The sequence below is a fragment of the Anthonomus grandis genome, chromosome 3 (genome assembly GCF_022605725.1).
Source record: "Anthonomus grandis grandis chromosome 3, icAntGran1.3, whole genome shotgun sequence".
NCBI classification, from domain to species: Eukaryota; Metazoa; Arthropoda; class Insecta; order Coleoptera; family Curculionidae; genus Anthonomus; species Anthonomus grandis.
The window spans coordinates 4517199-4537878 of NC_065548.1; the positions used below are offsets into that span (position 1 = coordinate 4517199).

Sequence of the window (20680 nt, forward strand, 5' to 3'; positions counted from 1 at the left end):
ACTAGGATGTGAGAGTCACGGTTTTCTGCATTAAAGCAAAGTCTATATATTATTTTAACTTGAAATTTATAGAAAATTAATGAAATATAATGTAGACTTTGATCAAAGCAACTGGAAAAAAGCGAACAATTGGAGCATGTTTGGCTTTTCAGTAGCTTTTGTTATCTGTAGACCTTTAGTGCTTTAAAAAAGTGAAACAATTTGCTATTTAATAAATTTTTACTTACTGTATACCCATAACAGTTTGTGGTTATATAATGTTGAAATCCGAAGTTGTCTGCATCAAAAATGTCGTGTTTTCTAGAGTTTTTGACTCAATGAAATCTTCTTTTTTTATATTTTGTAGATTTTATTAATAATAGTTCTTAAGACTTTCGGAAAAATAAGAAATACTGTAAAATGTTTGACTTTATAGCAATTTTTATTAACTGTAGACTCATGTTCTTCTTGAATTAAATACTATTTAAATACAAGATTTTTACATCAAAACTCTTGGAAAAAAGCGAAAAATTTAAAGTTTAAAGTTGTCTATGTTAAAGCATCGTGTTTCCAGAAAAGTCTTTTCAAGAATTTATTAGAGTTTTTAATTTCAAAAAAAAATCTCAGCTTTAGGACCAATTAAGGAAACATTTTGATTTTTCAGCAAATTCTGTTTATTATAGATCCATAACTTCCAACATTGTCCATGCCAAAACTTTCAGGAAAAAAGCAAAAAATATACATTTTTCGATTTTTTAGTAGATTTTATTATCTGTAGACCTTTAGTTTTAATAAAATTTATAAAGAATTTAAAAATCTCCAATTTGTAGTAAATTTTATTAACTACTGACTTATTTTTAGTTAAATATTATTAAAATATAAAGTTGTCTACATCAAAATATCTTATATCCAGGAGTGTTTCTCTTTTTCCATGTAGGAAATAACTGTTTTAATTAAATATTATACTGTAGACTCATAACTTTTTGTAGTTAAAGATAATTAAAATACAAAGTTGTCTACATCAAAAAATTGTTATTCCAAAGAGTTTCCAAGCATGTCCTAAAGTTTTCGAGTCAAAGATTAACCCTGGAAAACTCGTATATCCAGGGTATTTTCTATCATACAATTTTCTGACTAAACTGTTCATAATTTGTAATAGTGTATTTTTGATATAAGGTGTTCCATTTAAAAAGGTGAAATTTAAGAAGTTAAAAATAGTTCAGATTTAATTTCAGATCTGTATATTAACGAATTATCTATATAATGTTTTATCAAATATTGCATTTTTTAAAAAATATTTTATGGAATTTTCAGTTTGCTCTAGATAACAGTCCGAATACGTTTGCCCACTGTACTTCGTATCATAATTTCAGAGAAGGTAAAAATCCAATTTTTTAATTTTCTTTAGTGCAATAGTGTTTTTTAATGAGATAATTAACGAAAAAAATATTAATTAGTAGGAATTTAAATTGTATTACCTTGTCGACTTTATAATGAAAAACAGAGAAAAATTCTAAAATTCAAGCATTTTTGACAAAGAATTTATACATTCTCAAGGACCCCTGTTTTGGAAAAATTGATAAGCAATAAATTCTGGAAAAAATTCGAATATAATCAAACATCTGTAATTTATCTTAGTAATTCCCTTAAGCATAATTTCCTTACTAACCATAGTACTCGTAACATTGTTGCTAATCAATCCGACCTAGATCAAGCACGATTCTTTACTACATTACTATTAATTAAAATACAAAAGAAACACTTCATAATTAATTTGAATTTTTGTTAGAACCAGTGACGCCTTATCAATATGGCGGATATAATTACTACCATCCACCACCAGCACCACCACCAATACCATACATCAATAAACCTCCCAAGTATACCCAAGAAAACGCTACAATTAATACAATCGTAGACTTGGAATATGTGGAAGAAGACCCCATGTACCCTTATGACGCAATTAGGGACTTTCTGAACAAAAATCATCTTTTGAAGCAGTACTTTGCTGGAAGAACCGAAATAACCCCAGCACATTCCTATAGTGCTGATTTTGACTTAGGTATCTAGTGTTTTATATAAAGTAATGCCTCAGTTAGATTTTATGACGTTTTAGTTCCACGAGGTGGTGTGCCCGAAGATTCATACGAGACCCTTTGTAGGATAAAAAATTATAAAGTGTTACATCCGAAGAGGCTGAAAAACGTCAATAACGAATGGAAAACTATCATTAATATTCAGAACGAGTACGAGCAAGGAGTGGAGCTAAAAGTTTGCGTTGGGTATGTCGAATTTAATTAAATTTTTAATTAAATATTTAAATAAGGAGGAAGTGGTTTGAGGCATTCCTGGGATATTTTATTAATTAGTTTATTTGAGAAAATCTGAATCCACTGACGGATATTCTGGAAATGCTTCTAATCATGTGTGTCACTTATAATTCTTCTTATGTTACGTATTTTTTTTTAGAGAAAATAAAGCATGCCCTCATATGGACTCACTCCCTTTTGCAATATCCACCTACTGTTTCCAAGATTACATAACCAAAGAATTGATGGTATATAACAGCACCAGAAGCTTTGATTTATTTAGATTTCCCTCCTGTTGCGTATGTAAAATAAAAAAAAACGTATAAATTTTTTGGCTTTTTATTACAACATTTTTTTAAATTTAACAGTCCTATAAACAATAAAAAATAAATTAATTAATTAATTAAATACAAAAGATAAAAAAAAATATATTTTACCTATACTAAGATCACTCCTTTACAGATCACTATATTATAAACTACTATTATTCATTGACTATAATTGCTAGTGACTCACAAATACTGACCTAACCTATAAAAAATTCCTACTATTTGAAAGACAGTTCGTATATTTGACAAGTTACTAAAAATACGGGTAATCCAGCTGCTGAACGTACTGCTGCTTAAGCTCGTCTGTGAAAAATTAAGAAAATGTTTATTAGTACTAGGAAAGGATGTATACGAGTACTAGTGCGAGTTAAAAATGTTAATTATATAGACGTTAAAGTATAATTCTAAGATTATGCAATGGTAAGGACGTTATTATATTATTTGATATGCAATTTAAATGATTTTTTTTTAATTGATGATAATTTAAATTGACTTATTGATTTACTGCTTGATATTAATATATTTTTTTAAATGCTATGACTCAAATTTCAAGAAAATACACAAATATGAACATTTTTATATGTATTTTTTAATTAAGTTCGATTAAACATTCATTTCAGCATTTTTTTTTAAATTGTAAATTTTCGACAAAAAATGCTTTTTTTATAAAAAATTAACAATTTTACTAGAACTCAAAAAATCAAGGAAAATACAAATTTAAAATTTTGTATAATATATTTTTTAATTAAATTTATTGGACAGCTTTTTTCAATATACAAATATGCAATTATTTTTTAATTAAATTAATGTGGATTAAATTAACAACCATTTCAGCATTTTTTTATGAAAAACAAACAATTTTACTGGAACTCAAAAAATAACGAAAATACAAATTTGAAATGTTGTTTACAAATGACTCAATTAAATTGATTAGACAACTATTTCAGCGTATTTTAAAAAAATTATAAATATTCGGTAAAAAAATAATTTTTTTTTTTTATAAAAAATTGCCAAATATAAAGAAAATTTTAAATTTAGGAATTTTTATACAAATTCAATAATTTGAATTGGCTGATCACTTTTTACACACATTTTAGTGTATTTCCATTTTTGAGGAAAATATTTTTTTAAGGTAGTTGAAATTTAAAAAAAAATACTTTTTCACGGTTTTTCAAAATTTTGGAAAAAAATAGGAACTATATATAGGTTTGAAATAATTTTATGCATCTATTGTATGTTTTTTCCTTTATACATTTTATATTATATTTATGGTATTTAAACTATTGAAAATCAAATTTGAAGTATACATTTTTATTAACTTTTGTATTTACATTACTTTTTTTATGTGGAACTTATACATAAACAGTGATGAAAATTTTATATCTAATTTTTATTATTTTTAAATTCGTAAAAATGCATGAAATTTTATGTATAAAATTTACAAATTTTTACAATACTTTATGCAAGTTGTAATTTTACTAATTAAATGACCCAATACTTCTTTTAAAGTAAATTTATTGATCTTTTTAATAGTACAGTAGAGTCTCGATAACGTGAACGTCCCATAACGTGAACAATGAACATCCCTAAACGTGAACAGCCTAATTGGTATTCAGCCTATTCTAAAACGTGAACGCCAAAAATATCTCGCCTCTATAACGTGAACCAAAAAATATTTATATCGTTTTACCGTTTACCCGTAGGCATTAAGCGGCATTTCCTATGTTCCCTTTGTCGGCAACTTTAGTACTAACTTAGTGCTTTTGCATATCGCCGCTAAATTGTATATCTTGTTTGTACATGTTTGGAAGAGATATGAAATTTGCGTCTTATTCAGTGTTTGTTCGCCGATCAATACGAAACAAGCACGACGTCTACTAAGAAAGTAAATTATTTAACTCTGGAAAAAAAAACCCAACTCTTGTCTGATGTTAGTAGAGGTTGCGGAGTTACCTTTTTAGCAAAAAAGTATGGAATAGCCAAATCCACGGTGTGTGCAATTAAGAAGAAAAAAGACCAAATTACTTCAACAGTTGCCTTGACTTTTTCTGGACCAGGTAAACGAAAATCTCTTAGACCTTCTGAATATCCATTAATGATATGGTTTTTGCGACAACGAGAGACGAATGCACCAATAAGTGGTTTAATTTTAAAAGAAAAAGCCAAATATTTTCACGAAAAACTGTACGACAAATATTCCACTTTTTCTGCGAACTCGGGGTGGTTGCAACAGTTCAAGAAAAGATTTGGCATACGCTTCCTAACAATAACTGGTGAAAAACTATCTTCTCAGCCCGAGCTGGTTTCACCATTCTTACGTAAACTTGAAGAAAAAATCAAGGACCTAAACTTAGACTATAACCAAGTGTACAACGCCGATCAAACCGGCTTGTACTGGAAGCTTTTACCCGGAAAGACTTACGTATCCAGTGAAGAAAAAACTGCCCCTGGAAGAAAAACAGCCAAAGAAAAAATAACGTTTCTAGCATGTACAAATGCGACTGGACTACATAAATTGACTCCTTTGGTAATAGGTAAAGCTAAAAAACCACGAAGTTTTAAGAACTCTTACATTCCTGTACACTACAAAAACTCACAATCTGCATGGATGACAGCCGGAATTTTAAAGGAATGGTTCAAAGAAATTTTTGTTCCTGAGGTAAATTTCCTGCCATAGCTAAACATTTCAAAATTAAAAGTTTGTTTTAATTTTAGGTGAGAAAGTTTCTTAAGAAACAAGGTCTTTTTTATTGGATAATGCCCCCAGTCATCCCCCAGTAGAGGAACTTTTGTCTCCCAATGTGACACCCTTAATTCAACCTATGGACCAAAACGTTATTAGGTTGACTAAACTGCATTATCGCTCCATGTTTTTGGCAATGGTTGTAGCTAATAAATCTAAGGACATGAATGTCATTATCAAACAATACAACTTCAGGGATGCTATTTTAAACTTATCACGAGCATGGAATAAATTAGAACCAGCAACCATTAAAAAGTGTTGTAAAAATATTTTCGAAAGCCAAAGCAATGATGATCGTGAAGACACAATACCCTTGGCAACTCTTCGTCAAGAATTGTTAAGCCTGAATAGCATTGTAGAGACTAACCTCAATTTATTAGAAGAAATTGATGCAGCGCAAGACTTCGAACGTGGAGATATCGAAGAATGGAATAAAGATGACTTTGTTGAACATGATGAGAATTGTACTGCAGTGTCTAATGATTCAGAAACCGAACAGGATCAAGATCCAGAGGTTTCTCAGGCTATGGATAAAGTCACTCACGTTGAGACAGTTCGTATATTTAACAGAGGTCTAGAATGGGCGGAGCAAAACAATGCCGACTTCGAGGATATTCAGTCTTTACACAAATTACGTAAATGTGCAACTATTCTTTCAAACAAACAACGTATCCGTCAAACAAAGTTAGATAACTTTTTTCTAAAAACAACGGATTAAATATAAATAATGTACATTGTACTTACTTACATACATATACTTACCTATATAATAAATATTTTTTTCTATATACCATGTATAAACATATACAAATACATTTTCAACTATGTATTACTAACTGTATAACATGTTTTTGTTTGATTTTCCAATAAAATATATATTCAAAGTACATATACGTGTTAGATTAACTTTATCCAGTAACATGAACTCCTCGAAAACATGAACACAGTCATCCCTAATTAGTTCACGTTATCGAGACTCTACTGTATTTCATTTTTATGCTTTTTTTTATGAAAAATAAACAATTTTACTGGAACTCAAAAAATAACGGAAATACAAATTTGAAATGTTGTGTACATATGACTCAATTAAATTAATTAGACAACTATTTCAGCGTATTTCAAAAAAATTATAAATATTCGGTAAAAAAAAATATTTTTTTTATAAAAAATTACCAAATTTAAAGAAAATTTTAAATTTAGGAATTTTTATACAGATTCAGTAATTTAAATTGATTGATCACTTTTTACACACATTTTAGTGTATTTTCGTTTTTGAGGAAAAAAATTTTTTAAGGTAGTTGGTATTTTATCATTTATTTAAAAATTTAGAAAGAAAAATATATTCACAGAGATCTTTCCTTTTTAATGAAATAATTTTACTAATTAATTGATCCAATACTTCTTTTAAAGTAAATTTATTGACCTTTTTAATAGTATTTAATTTTTATGCTTTTTTTATGAAAAATTAACTCAAAAAATCAAGGAAAATACAAACTTGAAATTTTGTATACGTATTTTTTAATTAAATTTATTGGACACCTTTTTCAATTTTTTATGATAATCCACCAACTAACTATTCAAAAAAATATACAAATATGAAATTATTTTTTAATTAAACTAATGTAGATAAAATTAACAACTATTTCAGCATTTTTTTTATGAAAAACAAACAATTTTACTGTAACTCAAAAAATAACGGAAATACAAATTTGAAATGTTGTGTACATATGACTCAATTAAATTAATTAGACAGCTATTTCAGTGTATTTCAAAAAAAATTTAAATTTGGGAATTTTTATACAAATTCAATAATTTGAATTGGCTGATCACTTTTTACACACATTTTAGCGTATTTCCATTTTTGAGAAAAAAAAATTATCAAAATCATTTTAAAATTTAGAAAGTAAAATATATTGACAGAGATCTTTGTTAATGAAATATTAGCAAAATTACCATAACTCAAAAATCAAAAAAGCCGCATTTGAAAATGAATATACATATTAAAAAAAAACTTTTTCAGGGTTTTTCAAAGAAATTTTGAAATTTTGGAAAAAAAATAGGAACTATATATAGGCTTGAAATAATTTTATGCATCTATTGTATGTTTTTTCCTTTATAAATTTTATAAGTATTATATTTATGGTATTTAAACTATTGAAAATATAATTTGAAGTATAAATTGCTATTAACTTTTGTATTTAAATTACTTTTTTTATATGGAACTTAATACATAAACAGTGATAAAAATATTGTTTGTGCTTTTTATTATTTTTAAATTCGTAAAAAATACGTGAAATTTTATGTATAAAATTTACAAATTTTTACAATAGGTTTTATTAAATTAATTGACCCAATACTTTTTTTAAAGTAAATTTATTGACCTTTTTAATAATATTTCGACGATTTTTGAAATACAGCTTTTAAATTTAATTTTTTTTGTTTCTATTTTTATATAGAAAAATAATAAAATATATTAAGTGTATTAAAAAAAAAACTTCTTTTAATACATTCTATGTTGCAAATTTATATTTTTATTAACAGTTTTACTTAGAAACCGCGTATTTTAGATGACTTTTTATGGAATACAATAATAGTTATTTAATTGTCAATTTTACATAACTGTAGTTTTTCTTATATATTTACACACATTTATAATCTGATGAAGCCAAATCATATTTCTTTTAAATTTTTTACTTTAAAATTTAAAAAACAATATATATTTTTTTCATACTAGTGTGAAAAATTATATTTTTACAATACAGTATAAATATATAAACTTTACAGACTGATTTTAAGGTACATAATTAGAATATTGAATATTTTATAATATTTGTATCAAATTTACGTTAATATGAAATGAATTATAATTTTTTTTTTAAATTAACTGTACAAATAACATCAATACTGTACAAATTTAATAAATTAGTTCGAATGGTTTTAAATTTAAATTGTCAATAATATATTTTGTAGTACACCTGTAAGTGTACATTATTTATAGTGACAATATTTCGTATACTTTTTTACCACTTTATGACATCATATCATATAAAGTTCTTACAGGTTAAATTATGTAGAAATGATGACGTAAATGTAAAAGTATGATAAAGCCAAGTCAGAAATTAAATTTTTGTTTTCATTATTATATAATTATGTAATTTTTCAGTGTAATAAAATGTAGAATTTACACACACTTTTAAGGATTTTTCAATTTTTAAGTCTTCCATTACGTATTATGAAATTAATATACATTATCTATTTTTAATTGTAATATGTCAAACTCCTTACGCGGTTAAATATTGTACACTACTTAAACACTATACATTAAATATTTCCTGTAAAATTACATATAAATGCACCTGCATTAGTAGTAAAAATATTAGTACTAATACACAAATTTTGAATAAAATTAAACCGCTATCAAACAAACGCAATTTTCCATGTTAGTCTCGAATTATTTACATAAAAATTTTACACACAGTCAAGTTAGTATACTTCCCAGTCTCCACGAGTACAAGTAAGTTAACAGTTAGTTTACTACAAGTCCGGTCTACTCACTTGAGTCCTCAGTGTAGTCTTTTAACTCCGTTGGGGGTAATCTGATAAGATACCGACCTAACAACGTTTAGATCGGGCGAGTGCGCCGGCCGTCTGGCTTTCGAGTCTACTCCCCGATACCTTTGGGAGGAATATGACGCGGAACCGGGAGGTCTGAAGCTATAAGTGGGCTTAGATTTGCGCGGGGGGAAACTTTCCAAGAATTTCATATAGTTTTCTTTGCTGGAAATTTCGTTGGAGAGCTCCTGGCTGGACGTGAACGATACCGGAGGGTCCTCGTGCGGCAAGAAGTTTTGTAAAAGATCAGTGGGTTTCGGAGCGAATGGTTGTTGATCAGAAACGGGGAGAGTTTTTTCGAAATTAAGAGCGTTTCTAAGAGGGTTCTGTTTGGATGGATTTTTGTGCAAAAGTTCCGAATTTAAAGGGGGACCCAGGGTGTGACTCTCGGTAGCCCTGGAGCCTCTTAGCACTTGTAAACTTTCAGGGGCATCGTGTGGGATTTGAACTTGCGAGCTGGCTATCGTGGGAGGACCCTCGAAATGGTCCAAGATCTCACCTTTAGTCAGTTTCACTTCATTAGCATTGGATGCCTGTCCTAAATAATCATTCTGCTGACTAGTGAATCCGTAATTAGTGTTAAGACTTTGGCTGAAACCAGTTGGTTCCTTATGTTCCTTAATCAGTTGATGTTGATAACTAATGGGAGGATCAACGGGTGCCTCATAATGGGGAGGATTGGGTGGACTCAGGTACCCGTGACTCTCCTCGGCCAGTTGTTGGTGATGAGAATGAGAAACGTCTTGGTGATGAAAGTCACTATCGCTAAATGGTGAAGGTGCTGAAGGGCTTAGGGAGGTGGAAGCGGTGAAAAACTTGCCTACAACTGTTCCGAAGGTGGGTCCACTCGCTGGGAGGGATTTGAAGGGAGGTACCGCGCTTTCGGCGATGTGGGAGTGTGAGGAGTGGTACTTGTCGTGTGTCGTCGGCATTTTTCGCAGTATTAGTATTCCGGCGTGTCCTCCGCTTGGCGGTTGGTCTTAAAAAAATTAAAAGACATATTTTGTTATATGTTTAAAATGGATTTTTCGTTTTTTATTTTAATATATGGTGTAAGTCAAGGAGACTATATAAGAAGTTGATCTCCGTGCTTCCCGAATTGAACGATGACTTGATTGGCAAAGTAGCCACCTCGCTCAGATTGGTCACTCTGCACGTTGTTTTTATTTTAAATAAGCACGTTAAGTTTATTTTCAATACGGATAAGGTCTTTTAACATTCGTGGTTGCAAGATCGGCCTTTTAAAATTTCACAGGTCCAGTATACCGGTTGGTGCGTCGCCGAGCGAAACATAGGAAAACCCATGTAAATGTCTGTACAAAAAAATTTTTATTAATTGTTTTTTGATTAAATGAAAATGCCTTGAGAAAATGTCGTTTTTTTCTTCGAATATAATAGAGAAAGTATAGAACTTAAATTTTTTTCAAGAAAAGTCATATATCTCCCAAACGGTAGTGCAAAGGTGACACTTTCCTTTTCGTAGAATATGAATAATTAGTCACGAATAAATGGAAAAAATGATTTTATGCAAGGAATTATATGAAAGTCTTTCATATTTTTTTGATGAAATTTCTCATTTTCAGGTGAAATTTGTAATTTTTAATAAATAAATTAAAAAAAAAAAAAGTGACGCCCCCGGGTGGGCTCGAACCACCAACCTTTCGGTTAACAGCCGAACGCGCTAGCCAATTGCGCCACGGAGGCCATGCGAGTTCCGACAAAAGTGCCGATTTAATAGACAACGGAGAAATTTATCCATATTTTAATAAATATCGTATTGTAGTTACAGATATTAATGAATTAAAGTCTGATTTTCATTTAATTAAAGACAATTTTAATTAATTATGCCTGTGTATTGCTTCTAAAACTCTATAGAGTATTTCCCAAATCGGAAAGAAAAAACTTTGCTGGCAGCATATTGAACCGCGGCGTTAACGACTGTTTTAAGCTATGGATGAGAAATATACAGCCTATAGGCCTTCTTCTGACAGATTTCTTATTTACTAACAATTGACAGATATTATTTTGACAATTGACAATACATATTTATTTCTTCCATTACGCTTAAATTACTTTAAAAATTCGAATTAAATTACGTATATAAGACGCTTTTTCCAAGATGCCGTAGATCTTTACTTTTTTTATTAGAATAAAACCAATGAACGGTGTTTTTAAGAAAAAAAGATTTTTGTATTGGAGAAGGATCTGCATGATGCTACATACAAGCAAGGTACAATATGCTGCATACAAGCCTTTCTTTCCAACACTGTCAAGTGCCAAACTTTTACGAATTGACAATATTTCAATTCAAGATGCTGCTTACAAGATGTTGCGTGCAACACTGTTAAACTTTTGAAATTGTTGCAATATGCATATTTGACAATTTTAATATTCTAACATATCGAATATACTTATGTAATCAAGAAGATTTTTTTTAAATGGCGTCCATCCGCCATTTTGCAATTTAAATTTGTCATTAGTAAGTCACAAGATGGAAGCCTTTAAAGGCACGTCCAAGTTTAAAAAAAGCCTGTTTAACCGTGATATTGCCAAATATTTTAAAGTTAAAGAATAGGAGGTCGTAGTTTTTTATGTTTTTTAAGGTACCTGCAACCAAAAACCTCAACGTTGTTTATAAGAAAAAAAAAACCGCTAAGAGAGGGAATTATGGCAACGTTGGTTTCAGTGCAAGATGCTGCCTGCAAGCGTTCTTCTTATATACTGTCAAATGCCAACTCACCAAACAACGTGGCAATTGTCAATTATTATAATTTTTCGGGTTGAATATGCTGCCTACAAAGTGTTCCTTTCAATACTGTTGACCGTCAAACTTTTGACAATTGCGAATATTTTAAACACGCGTTGACAAATTTTAAGTATGTTTTTCTTCCTTTGCGTTTTAACGTTGTATTAAAAATTCGATTTAAATCTAGTCAAAAGATATGAATTAAGTTTTGGTTATTGTCCTTGTTATGTACCTACAATCCAGTCTTTTAAGATTCAGAAAAAATGGCAACAATGACTGCGTTGCAATATACTTTTACTGTTCCTCGCCAATACTCTCAAGTTTGATTTTCCAAGGTGGCGTCCATCCGCCATTTTAAACCGTTATTTTTATGTTACAATGGCTGAAAAGCGAATTTAAGGTTAAAGGAATATTTACTCGAGCGCCATCTATTATGTACTTCAAAATAACCTCTGGTTAAATTACTAAAAAATTTGTTTAATATCTCTAGACCATTCGCTGAGAGAAAAATGTAAAAATTTGACAGGATGGCTAAAAAACATCATATTTCATGTCATATCCTATGATCAAAGTTTTTGATACTATACTAGAAAGAAACCAGGAAGGAAACCAATACATTGAGAGATTATAGAGGTCAATATTTGGAGGTGATCTGTTCGTCTAAAACGGAACATACTTTATTCCTAGTGATATCACTTGTTAAAAAAAATTAAATTGGACTGAACATTTGTAATGATATGAGCAATTTTCTATTAAGCATTTGTGTTTAAATAATCAGAGCATTTTTGTCCAACTAATCTTTTCACTAGCATTAATTTATATTAATTTGTTGAAAGTAATCTGAAAATTCTGGATTGGTGAAATTAGGTAGACCGTTAGAATAAATATAAAAAGGCATACAAATTTTTAAGTCAAACTAGTACTGAACAGATGGATATTAAATGAATAAATATATTTTGGAAAATCTTATTAGATTAGGTTCTCACTTGCTGTGTAGAGGGTTTATATAACGTAGCACAGTTTCCCGAGGAACACCTTCAAAGGATCACTGAGGGTTATCTGTTTTCTAAATACCTTCGTAATAAATTTAAGGAATTATCAGGAGAGCCAATATTTTGTAATTTTTCCAGGCGATTTAATCATTTTAAAAACTTCTTTTTTTATAGCTCCTTTAAAAATATATTTATTTTCCAGTTTAGTTTCTTCAAAACAGACTGTTTCATATTTTGTAATTTTCCCTTCGATTTACATTTCAAATTTTTGTTTTTTTGTCTACGTTTTTAATATTTCTTAAAGTTGTCCATAAATGATTTCAGTAGTTTTTATATTTTTTTAGCTGCGTTTGTAAATAGTTCTATTTTGACATTTTTTAAGAGTTGTGTAAGTAGTTTGTCATATCTGGAAAATTCTTCTTTTATCCTACGATCTCGCGGAGTATCTTTCATTTTTTTTTATAAAGGTTGCTCTTATGATTCACCGATTTAATGAGTATCAGTCTGTTATCCAGTTTGGTATTTTTATTTCATATACGAAGATTTCTAAGAACATTTTATCTAAAATTACAGGTCAAAACAGCATTGAATTATGGCAAAAACCTTTTTTCCTTTTCAGTTAAATTCTTTGATTAAATTTACAAATTTTGAACCCAATAATTACAATGTTGCAAAATGGAACCAATTATCTTCACTAATAGGAACCTGAAATTACAACATTTGAGAGTTGTTGATAAAGCAATTTGAGATATTGTTTAATATAATGTCTTTCAGTGAAAAACAGTCAACAGCTTATTTCGATTATGAAAATGAAATTCTTGACTTTTTTCGATGTTAATTCTTTGCTCCCAAGTATTCCTATACCAGCAACTTTGGAGTATCGATAATATCCGAGAAATAATCAAATTAATAAAACTTTGTGTGAAAATTCGTATTATAAACGAGTTGATGATATATCCATTGAGCTGATTTTGAATCGTAATCAACATCGGCTGTTAGATATGGGTCGATCTATTTTTCAAGCTCAGTAAAATGGAGTCACTCCGACGACCCGTCTTGTCGTTTGGTTTTTGGCCAGTTTACAAGGCATAAAACGACCGTGTATTTTGTACATCCCGACTTTGTGGAAATAAATGGATTGAGTTGAATACAGCAAGAGTGTTTATAGTATATTCCCGGTGTGTTATTGAACTTTTCCCGTGCTGCAGTGAAGCCGTCACCCACCCTGAGAGCATAAACATAAATACGTCTCACCATTAATAATTCTTCTTTTTTTTAGATCTCTTCATGATTAAGTTAAATGCAAAAAATACGTTCCAATAAAATCCACGAGTTTACTGTCTTCTTCTGTCTTTAGTTTAACTGTCTTTATCCATTAAATTTACCTTTTAACATAAAACGAATAAGTCAACTTTAGGTGATCATCTTTTAAATAACGGCTACTACTTTGTACGAATAGACACCTTAAAATTACTTAAATGTGTTAATAATAATAATCGAAATTTAGATGCATACGAAAGTTAAACAATATTAAAAAAAATTTAATTTTAATATATAGTCAATTTTTGGGAGAAAATAGGATACTTTTTAGTCATCTGTTTTTTGCTCTCAGCGAACGGACTACTACTTCATTTTTTAAATTAGGCAGATATGAAAATTTACTTTTACATTACAACGGGTCCAAACAATAATCATGTTTTCCAAATCTCAGACATCCTGTATATGGAGGTTAATTACAAAAAAAGAGACTAAAGCAAGTTTGCTCCTGTCCATTAGCAACTTATTCAATCAATTATGTGCATAATTACTCACCATGGGCTTGTTCGTAATGACTTTCATATCCGTGACCTGAAGATGAGGGGCCGTCGTAGGAAACCGAGGGTGCGCCCGGTGACGAATATCCACTGGAGTATTCTGGAGAAATAAGTAGACAAAACTATAAATTATTGCTTTTTTGATTATTTCATTCATACTCACCGTGCGTGTAATGTCCTTTACTGGGCGGAATTAAAATCGCATTATTAATAATATTCTTGCCCAACTTGGTGACTTTATCACCGGAGGCGGCGATTAGTTTACCGCCCCCGGACACCACGTAACCGCTGCCCTTAATAAGTTGCCCTTTAATCGCCAGTACGCCGCCCTTTATCGCTTTTACCGCCTGCAGCAGGGTGTTTAGTACCGATTTTTTAAAATCCCACACGTCTATACCTTTGTCGTGCTCTTCTGGTGGCTGAAAAACATATACTATATGAGTCATAAATTTTAAAAGTAGAATTTTATAGGATGATAGCTTGCTTGGGGTGACTTGAGTGTGACTGGAGGTGTTAATAATGTCCTGGAGCTCTTTTATTAGAAAATGTATTTCTAGATGTCTTAAGAAGCAGAAGACGAAGACCTATTTGCGATGGCAATAATAAAATCGTCAAAAGAAAAACATAATTTCAAGATTTACCGAAATTTAAAGAATCGGGTTCTAAGATTTAAAGCGATATCGATCTGTCATATATAGGCAATACTGTATGACAATGACTTAAAAGGGAGACCTCATAACTTTTGGATGTTCACAAGGAAAAGCTCATTACTACAAACCATGTTTGATTAAAAACGAGAATTGTTAAATGAGTTTGCCAATTTCTTTCAAAAATTCGTCAAAGATAATTCCAGTCAAAATAATAAACTCATTGAGGTAATTACAAAATTTTACAACTTTTCTAAATTAATTTGAACGTGTTTTTCATTCAGCTTTATATCCTTTAACGAGTGGTCTTATTATCATCAGCATGGATTTATGAAAGGCAGATCTACCACTCACTGTATACCTAAAATATCTTACAGAACGTACATCGGAGTCAATAAATGCCAGTTCAGTAGTTGATGGATTTCTCGAAATCTTTTGACCGAGTATCCATGGTATCCTTCTTAATAATCTTAAGTAAAGCTACGGTTTTTTACAGCTTTTTAACTCTGACCTTACCGTTCAACTTTGAATATTGTGGTCGTAGCTTTCGGTTCAGATTGATATTAGGACCGCTTTTAATAAGACGTTTATAAATAGTGCATTAAAGCAGCTCACTGTGAATAGTTTGTTATATACCAATGATCCAAATTCATATTATGGCATCAATAATAGGTACTTTTATAGAATTGCACAATATCAACATTCTGCCTTTTATGAATACTAGCAAATGTAAAGTTGTTTCTTATTTTCTGAAGAAAAATTTAATAACTAATAACTCCTCTTCCTAAATTCGTTTATGAGTTAAGTAGTTGGGTTAATGGTCGTCTTCCAAAGATTTTTATCGTATGCTAAGTAAGTACCTATCCATTTGTCTGGTCTCATCTTTATTTAGTCCATCATCTCCAAAGAATCTGACGTATAACTGGGACATGGTCGTAATCAGTCTTTTCTTTATGACGAGTTCTTCTGTTTGTTATTCTTATTGATTTTTCAATTGTCCAGCTGCGTATCCTGTAGGAAAGATTAACGTTTGTATTAATCTACGTTTGGTGTTCTATAATAATCACTCTTGTCTTATCTCAGATTCGTTGATTTTTAGGCCGTAAGTTCTATTGGCGTCTACTAACTAGTCTATTCTATGACTTTTCGTCACCCCTGCCTTAGTACTAAAGGCTTCTGAGTCTACGTTAATGAACTCTTACTTTAGCACTATTGTAAAGATTTTGGATGAGTTTAATTAATTGAGAAGAAGTCATTATTTTGCCTAGAATTTTTATAGAGTTTATCCCATTTTACTGAATGAAACGCCTTGTGATAGTCACAGTCAAGAAACCATAGGTATGTACATCATTTTGCTGAGTTCACGTCCTTTTTCAATGAGTTGGCATATATTCATCAAGATAATGTAGACATTAGATATTTTTTCTTAAGTTATATAAAGGCAGAAAAATTAGTATTAGAACTGCAAAGACCCATAACTGTCAATGGTAAAAAACATCGCTCGACTCATCTTGTATCTGATCACATCTAATTTTCAAAATGGATGCTTCTGATCCCTTATTCAGTTCTACTAGAAGTTTTCGTCATAGTTTTATTAGAAATAAGGTCCAAGAAGAAAAGTTCTACAGTCTTGAAAGCTTCATTGGAGAGATACAAATTCGAAACCTGTGCTATACTGACTTAGTTCAGGCATAATAGTTGTTTGTTCGTTTTGTATCCGATGGATGAAATATGACTTTAGGCTTTCATTAATTATGTTGCATAGTATCTTGCTGATATCAGTATAATCGTTTGCAATTTATTTTTTATTTTATATTGAAGGATAGATTTTCATTGAATTGATTTAAAAAAAGCTATATCAAATACAGAGTATTTTATAGCTATTTGGAAATCCCATTGATATATCTTTCTCTCTTGCACTCATGGAGTTCTTATGGGAAGTACTAGAAGGAGTAATCGGACATGCAAGTGCGATACCTCATTTTAATTAAAAATACTTTTTAAAAATTAGAAAATCCAATATAGTGTCCATAAGAAAAAATAAAGTTGATGATGATCGAAAAAAAAAACGAAACGTCGGATTAAACTTTTTGTTCTTAATTAAACGTCATGTTGTAATACATAAAAAGTGGCAATGAAAAACTATAAACTACTCTTGAACTAAAGTCGGTAGACGGTAAAAACGATTTTGACAAATTTCGGTTTTTTGTCAAAAACGTCATTTTATTAAGCTCCAAATTGCGCAAATTGGCCTCCATTAAACCGACCCTGTCTGTAACTCTTACGGTTGCCGAGATTCCAATGGCCACCCTCGAATTTTAGACACCTTGTACAAAACGACATTCAATTTACAAGCGAGGCAAAATCTCCATATTAAGTTTAAATAAAATAAATTACACACACAAATGTTGTTGGTAGGTTGGATAACCCTTAGTCCAGCTTCTTCTACATGAAGATAATTGGTATATTGATCCATAGGCTCAAGGTATGTACGAACCTCGAAGATGCTATATAAGAAGTCACAAGAGGAACAAGGTGTTGCATTCAAGGCATAATTTTTTTTTAAATAATTATCTTAGTTCTAACAGTCTTAATCCACTTATAAGAGGACTCTTTTTTTCATGTTTATACTTTCTACTTTTAATTAATTAGTATTGGTTTTTTGCTCGCATATTCTGTTTATTTGCTAAGCGACTTATCTTCTTTATTCTATCTCCAGTATAGTTTCGTCTGTCATCCAATGCTTTTATTTTACCATTCTTTAGTCTAAAAATTTAGTTTTTCTCTTTTAGAGAATGGAGAGAAGAGAGAACTATTTCTGTTGAAACATATGAATGAAGTAGAAAATTTTTAAAGATCAATGTGACTGAATGTACTCAGAACCTAATTCTCCACACCAGCGTCTACTGGAAAAATTTTCCTTATGTAGAAATCTGAAACTTTTTAACCATCTACTGCAAATTCTCCCCAAAGCTTTAACTCTTTAACTCTTTTCAGGATTAATGTGACAATATGTGTTTTTTTTTAAGGTATGGTAACGTTGTAGGCAACTATTATTATTATAGATAATTGATCCTTTGTTTTTCTTAAGAACGTCTTTGTGTATTGTTCTATTTTTTTGACCCCACTCAATAACTAGAATTTTGTCTAGTATAACAACTATAAATAAAATACAAAATAACAAACTTGAATAGTTCCTCACCTCCTCGTGCGAGGGTGGTCCATAGGAGTGACTATGATGATAACTCTTGGAGTCTCCTCCGAAGCTGCCTTTACTAAAACCAGCGGAGGCACCAGCTACCGCCCCAGCAGACCCTTTGGCCACCTGCACCAGTTTCTGCTTCAGCCCTTTTACGATCGCCGTCTTAAGGGAGGTAATGATGTCTCCTGAGCCCCCTGAGCCGCTCGGCCATTCTGACTCAGAACGTTTCGGTCTGCAAGAGAGTTCTGAGTTAAAATGATGTATTGTTAGTCGCGCAGTTATAAGGGTTAGTTTAATTAAGGGTTAAGGGGTTATAGCTTGTAGCGTAGCAGCCAATGAAATGATAGGATTGTTGGGTTTTGTATGCGTTAAGTCCGATGAAGAGAATTGTATGTAAATGTGGCGTGTTTTTGAGTTGTTTTTGTTAAATAATTTTTGAAATGTTTAAGAATCTGGGAGCATTGGTATGCTAACATTAAGGTTATTTTAAAATATTGAATTTAAAAAAAAATCATTATTAGTTTGATATAAAATATCAATGTTTTTGAACCACTATTTAATGAACTAAAAAAAAAAAAATTTTTTATATTCTATAATATTTTTTCTTATATTTACTAATTTATTTTAAGCTGATCTTTTAATTTTTAATCTTTTGTTATAATATCTCCATGTTAGTTGAGAAACTGTTAATAATCTGTTGATAATACAAATTTTAAAAGATACTTATATACAGAAATACCATACAAGTACAATATAAAAAAAAACTAAAAAATTAATTTCTTTTATTATTATTTTTTTTTAATGTCAACTTTTAGGATTGAATTATTTAAAAAAAATCATATCAAGAGAGTCATTAAAATTTAATTGCAAATTATTAGTCGGAATTCAATGACCATTTATTCGATTTTTTATATTCTTCTGTATTATTGTTACTTGGTATTTTTTATAAAATTATTCTTTTTTTTTCATATCTACAGTTAAATATTAAAAAAAAAATTGCCTAAAATTTACAAAATTAAAAAAAAAATTAGCAAAATGTCTAAAAAAGTTTATAATTTTATTTTTGTTTATATAAAGGGGTATTCTTTGATATATATATATATTTTTCAATGTTTTTAATTATCATTTTTGTTTTCAGATATATATATATATACATATTTTGACGATTTAAAAAAAAATATTATTTCTTTGAGCATTTATATTTTTTATTTCTTTATTTAATTGGTTATTTTTTGTACCTTACGTTTTTGTTTAAAGTTTATATATTTAATTCTAATAACTGGAAATCGGACATTTTAAAAATAAAAATTACAAATAAAAAAAACTGAAAAATTAAATGAAATAAAGAGAGTAAGAAAAGAATAAAAAAAAATTTAAGAGAAAAACTATTTTTTTTTAACCTCAACCATTTAGGTTAAATTATCTTGAAACAATCGATATTGGAATTTAATTTAAAAATAAAATTTAATTTTTTGATTTTTTTATTGTGTCGTGGTTTAGTAGTGGACTGGAGTTATTTCTTTAAATATAATTTTTAGGTTTGCTTTAATTAAAAAAAACTTTAATTATTTTTGCAAATTTATATCTTTTACTAATGTTAATTTAATTAATTTATTATTTTCTTTACTTTAGTTTTTAACTTCAGTCGTTCAATTTGCCTGTTTTAATTTTAATTTTAATATTTAAAATTTGAATAACCTGGTCAAAATAAAAATTTAAAAAAAACACATGCTCAAACAAATGAATAAAAATTACATTATAAAAAATTAATTTTTCTTTTTTAACGTAATCCTTTTATATTAAATTATTTTTGAAAATACAATATATTATTAAATATATGTTTCAATGTATATTTTTATTATTACCAGACTAGAAAAAATTTAATTTTATGTTTAGCTAATATAAAGATATTATAGAAAAAAGGCAAAAAATTGCAAAATAAAAGATAAATTAAAAATGAATTAGCAAATGTAAAAATATGCTAAAAATATATATATTTATTAATAGTTCATTAAATACTGTTTAAATATATTGATTTTCATATTAAATTAATAAATAATAAATTAATAATGATTTTTTTTAATTTGTTGATTTCTTTTAAAAGTTTATTCAAAATTTCAATTATTAGCTGAAAGCCAATACTCATTTATTTGTTTTCTTTTTTCTATCAATTTTAATTTATATATTTAAATAAAAAATTTTATATTATTCTTACTTGGTATGTCTTATAAATTTTTTTTCTCATATTTACTTTTCTTAATATCTTTTTTTTTTTTAATAATAAAAATACCGTAAAAAATTTCTTGA

General features: G+C 29.2%; 3 protein-coding genes and 1 non-coding gene across 4 annotated transcripts in view; 2 read left to right on the forward strand and 2 right to left on the reverse strand.

Annotated features, from left to right (window-relative positions):
• The window catches only part of LOC126734373 (uncharacterized), a 5964-nt gene extending 3346 nt beyond the window's left edge, over positions 1-2618 (forward strand). Inside the window, exons 2-5 of the mRNA XM_050437964.1 lie at positions 1294-1357; positions 1769-2041; positions 2096-2261; positions 2449-2618. Of these exons, the coding sequence (XP_050293921.1) occupies positions 1294-1357; positions 1769-2041; positions 2096-2261; positions 2449-2614 (669 nt within the window). The 3' untranslated portion in view covers positions 2615-2618. The remainder of the gene's footprint in view (positions 1-1293; positions 1358-1768; positions 2042-2095; positions 2262-2448) is intronic.
• Positions 2612-20680, reverse strand: part of LOC126734372 (uncharacterized) — a 41365-nt gene continuing 23296 nt past the window's right edge. Inside the window, exons 4-8 of the mRNA XM_050437963.1 lie at positions 18374-18605; positions 14688-14943; positions 14523-14624; positions 8916-9951; positions 2612-2920 (exon numbers count right to left, since the gene is read on the reverse strand). Of these exons, the coding sequence (XP_050293920.1) occupies positions 8924-9951; positions 14523-14624; positions 14688-14943; positions 18374-18605 (1618 nt within the window). The 3' untranslated portion in view covers positions 2612-2920; positions 8916-8923. The remainder of the gene's footprint in view (positions 2921-8915; positions 9952-14522; positions 14625-14687; positions 14944-18373; positions 18606-20680) is intronic.
• LOC126734207 (jerky protein homolog-like) lies at positions 4713-5398 on the forward strand. The gene is made up of 2 exons (XM_050437743.1): positions 4713-5276; positions 5333-5398. Exons 1-2 carry the CDS (start codon positions 4713-4715, stop codon positions 5396-5398), a joined length of 630 nt encoding a protein of 209 aa, XP_050293700.1.
• Positions 10603-10676, reverse strand: Trnan-guu (transfer RNA asparagine (anticodon GUU)). The gene has a single exon. It is a non-coding gene; the product is annotated as a tRNA-Asn (tRNA).

Bases quoted from the DNA above. Each gene is read 5' to 3' on its own strand.
- LOC126734207 (XM_050437743.1), top strand. From the start codon at position 4,713: ATGATATGGTTTTTGCGACAACGAGAGACGAATGCACCAATAAGTGGT. The intron at 5,277-5,332 runs GTAAATTTCCTG...TTTTAATTTTAG, and splicing joins AAGAAATTTTTGTTCCTGAG to GTGAGAAAGTTTCTTAAGAA.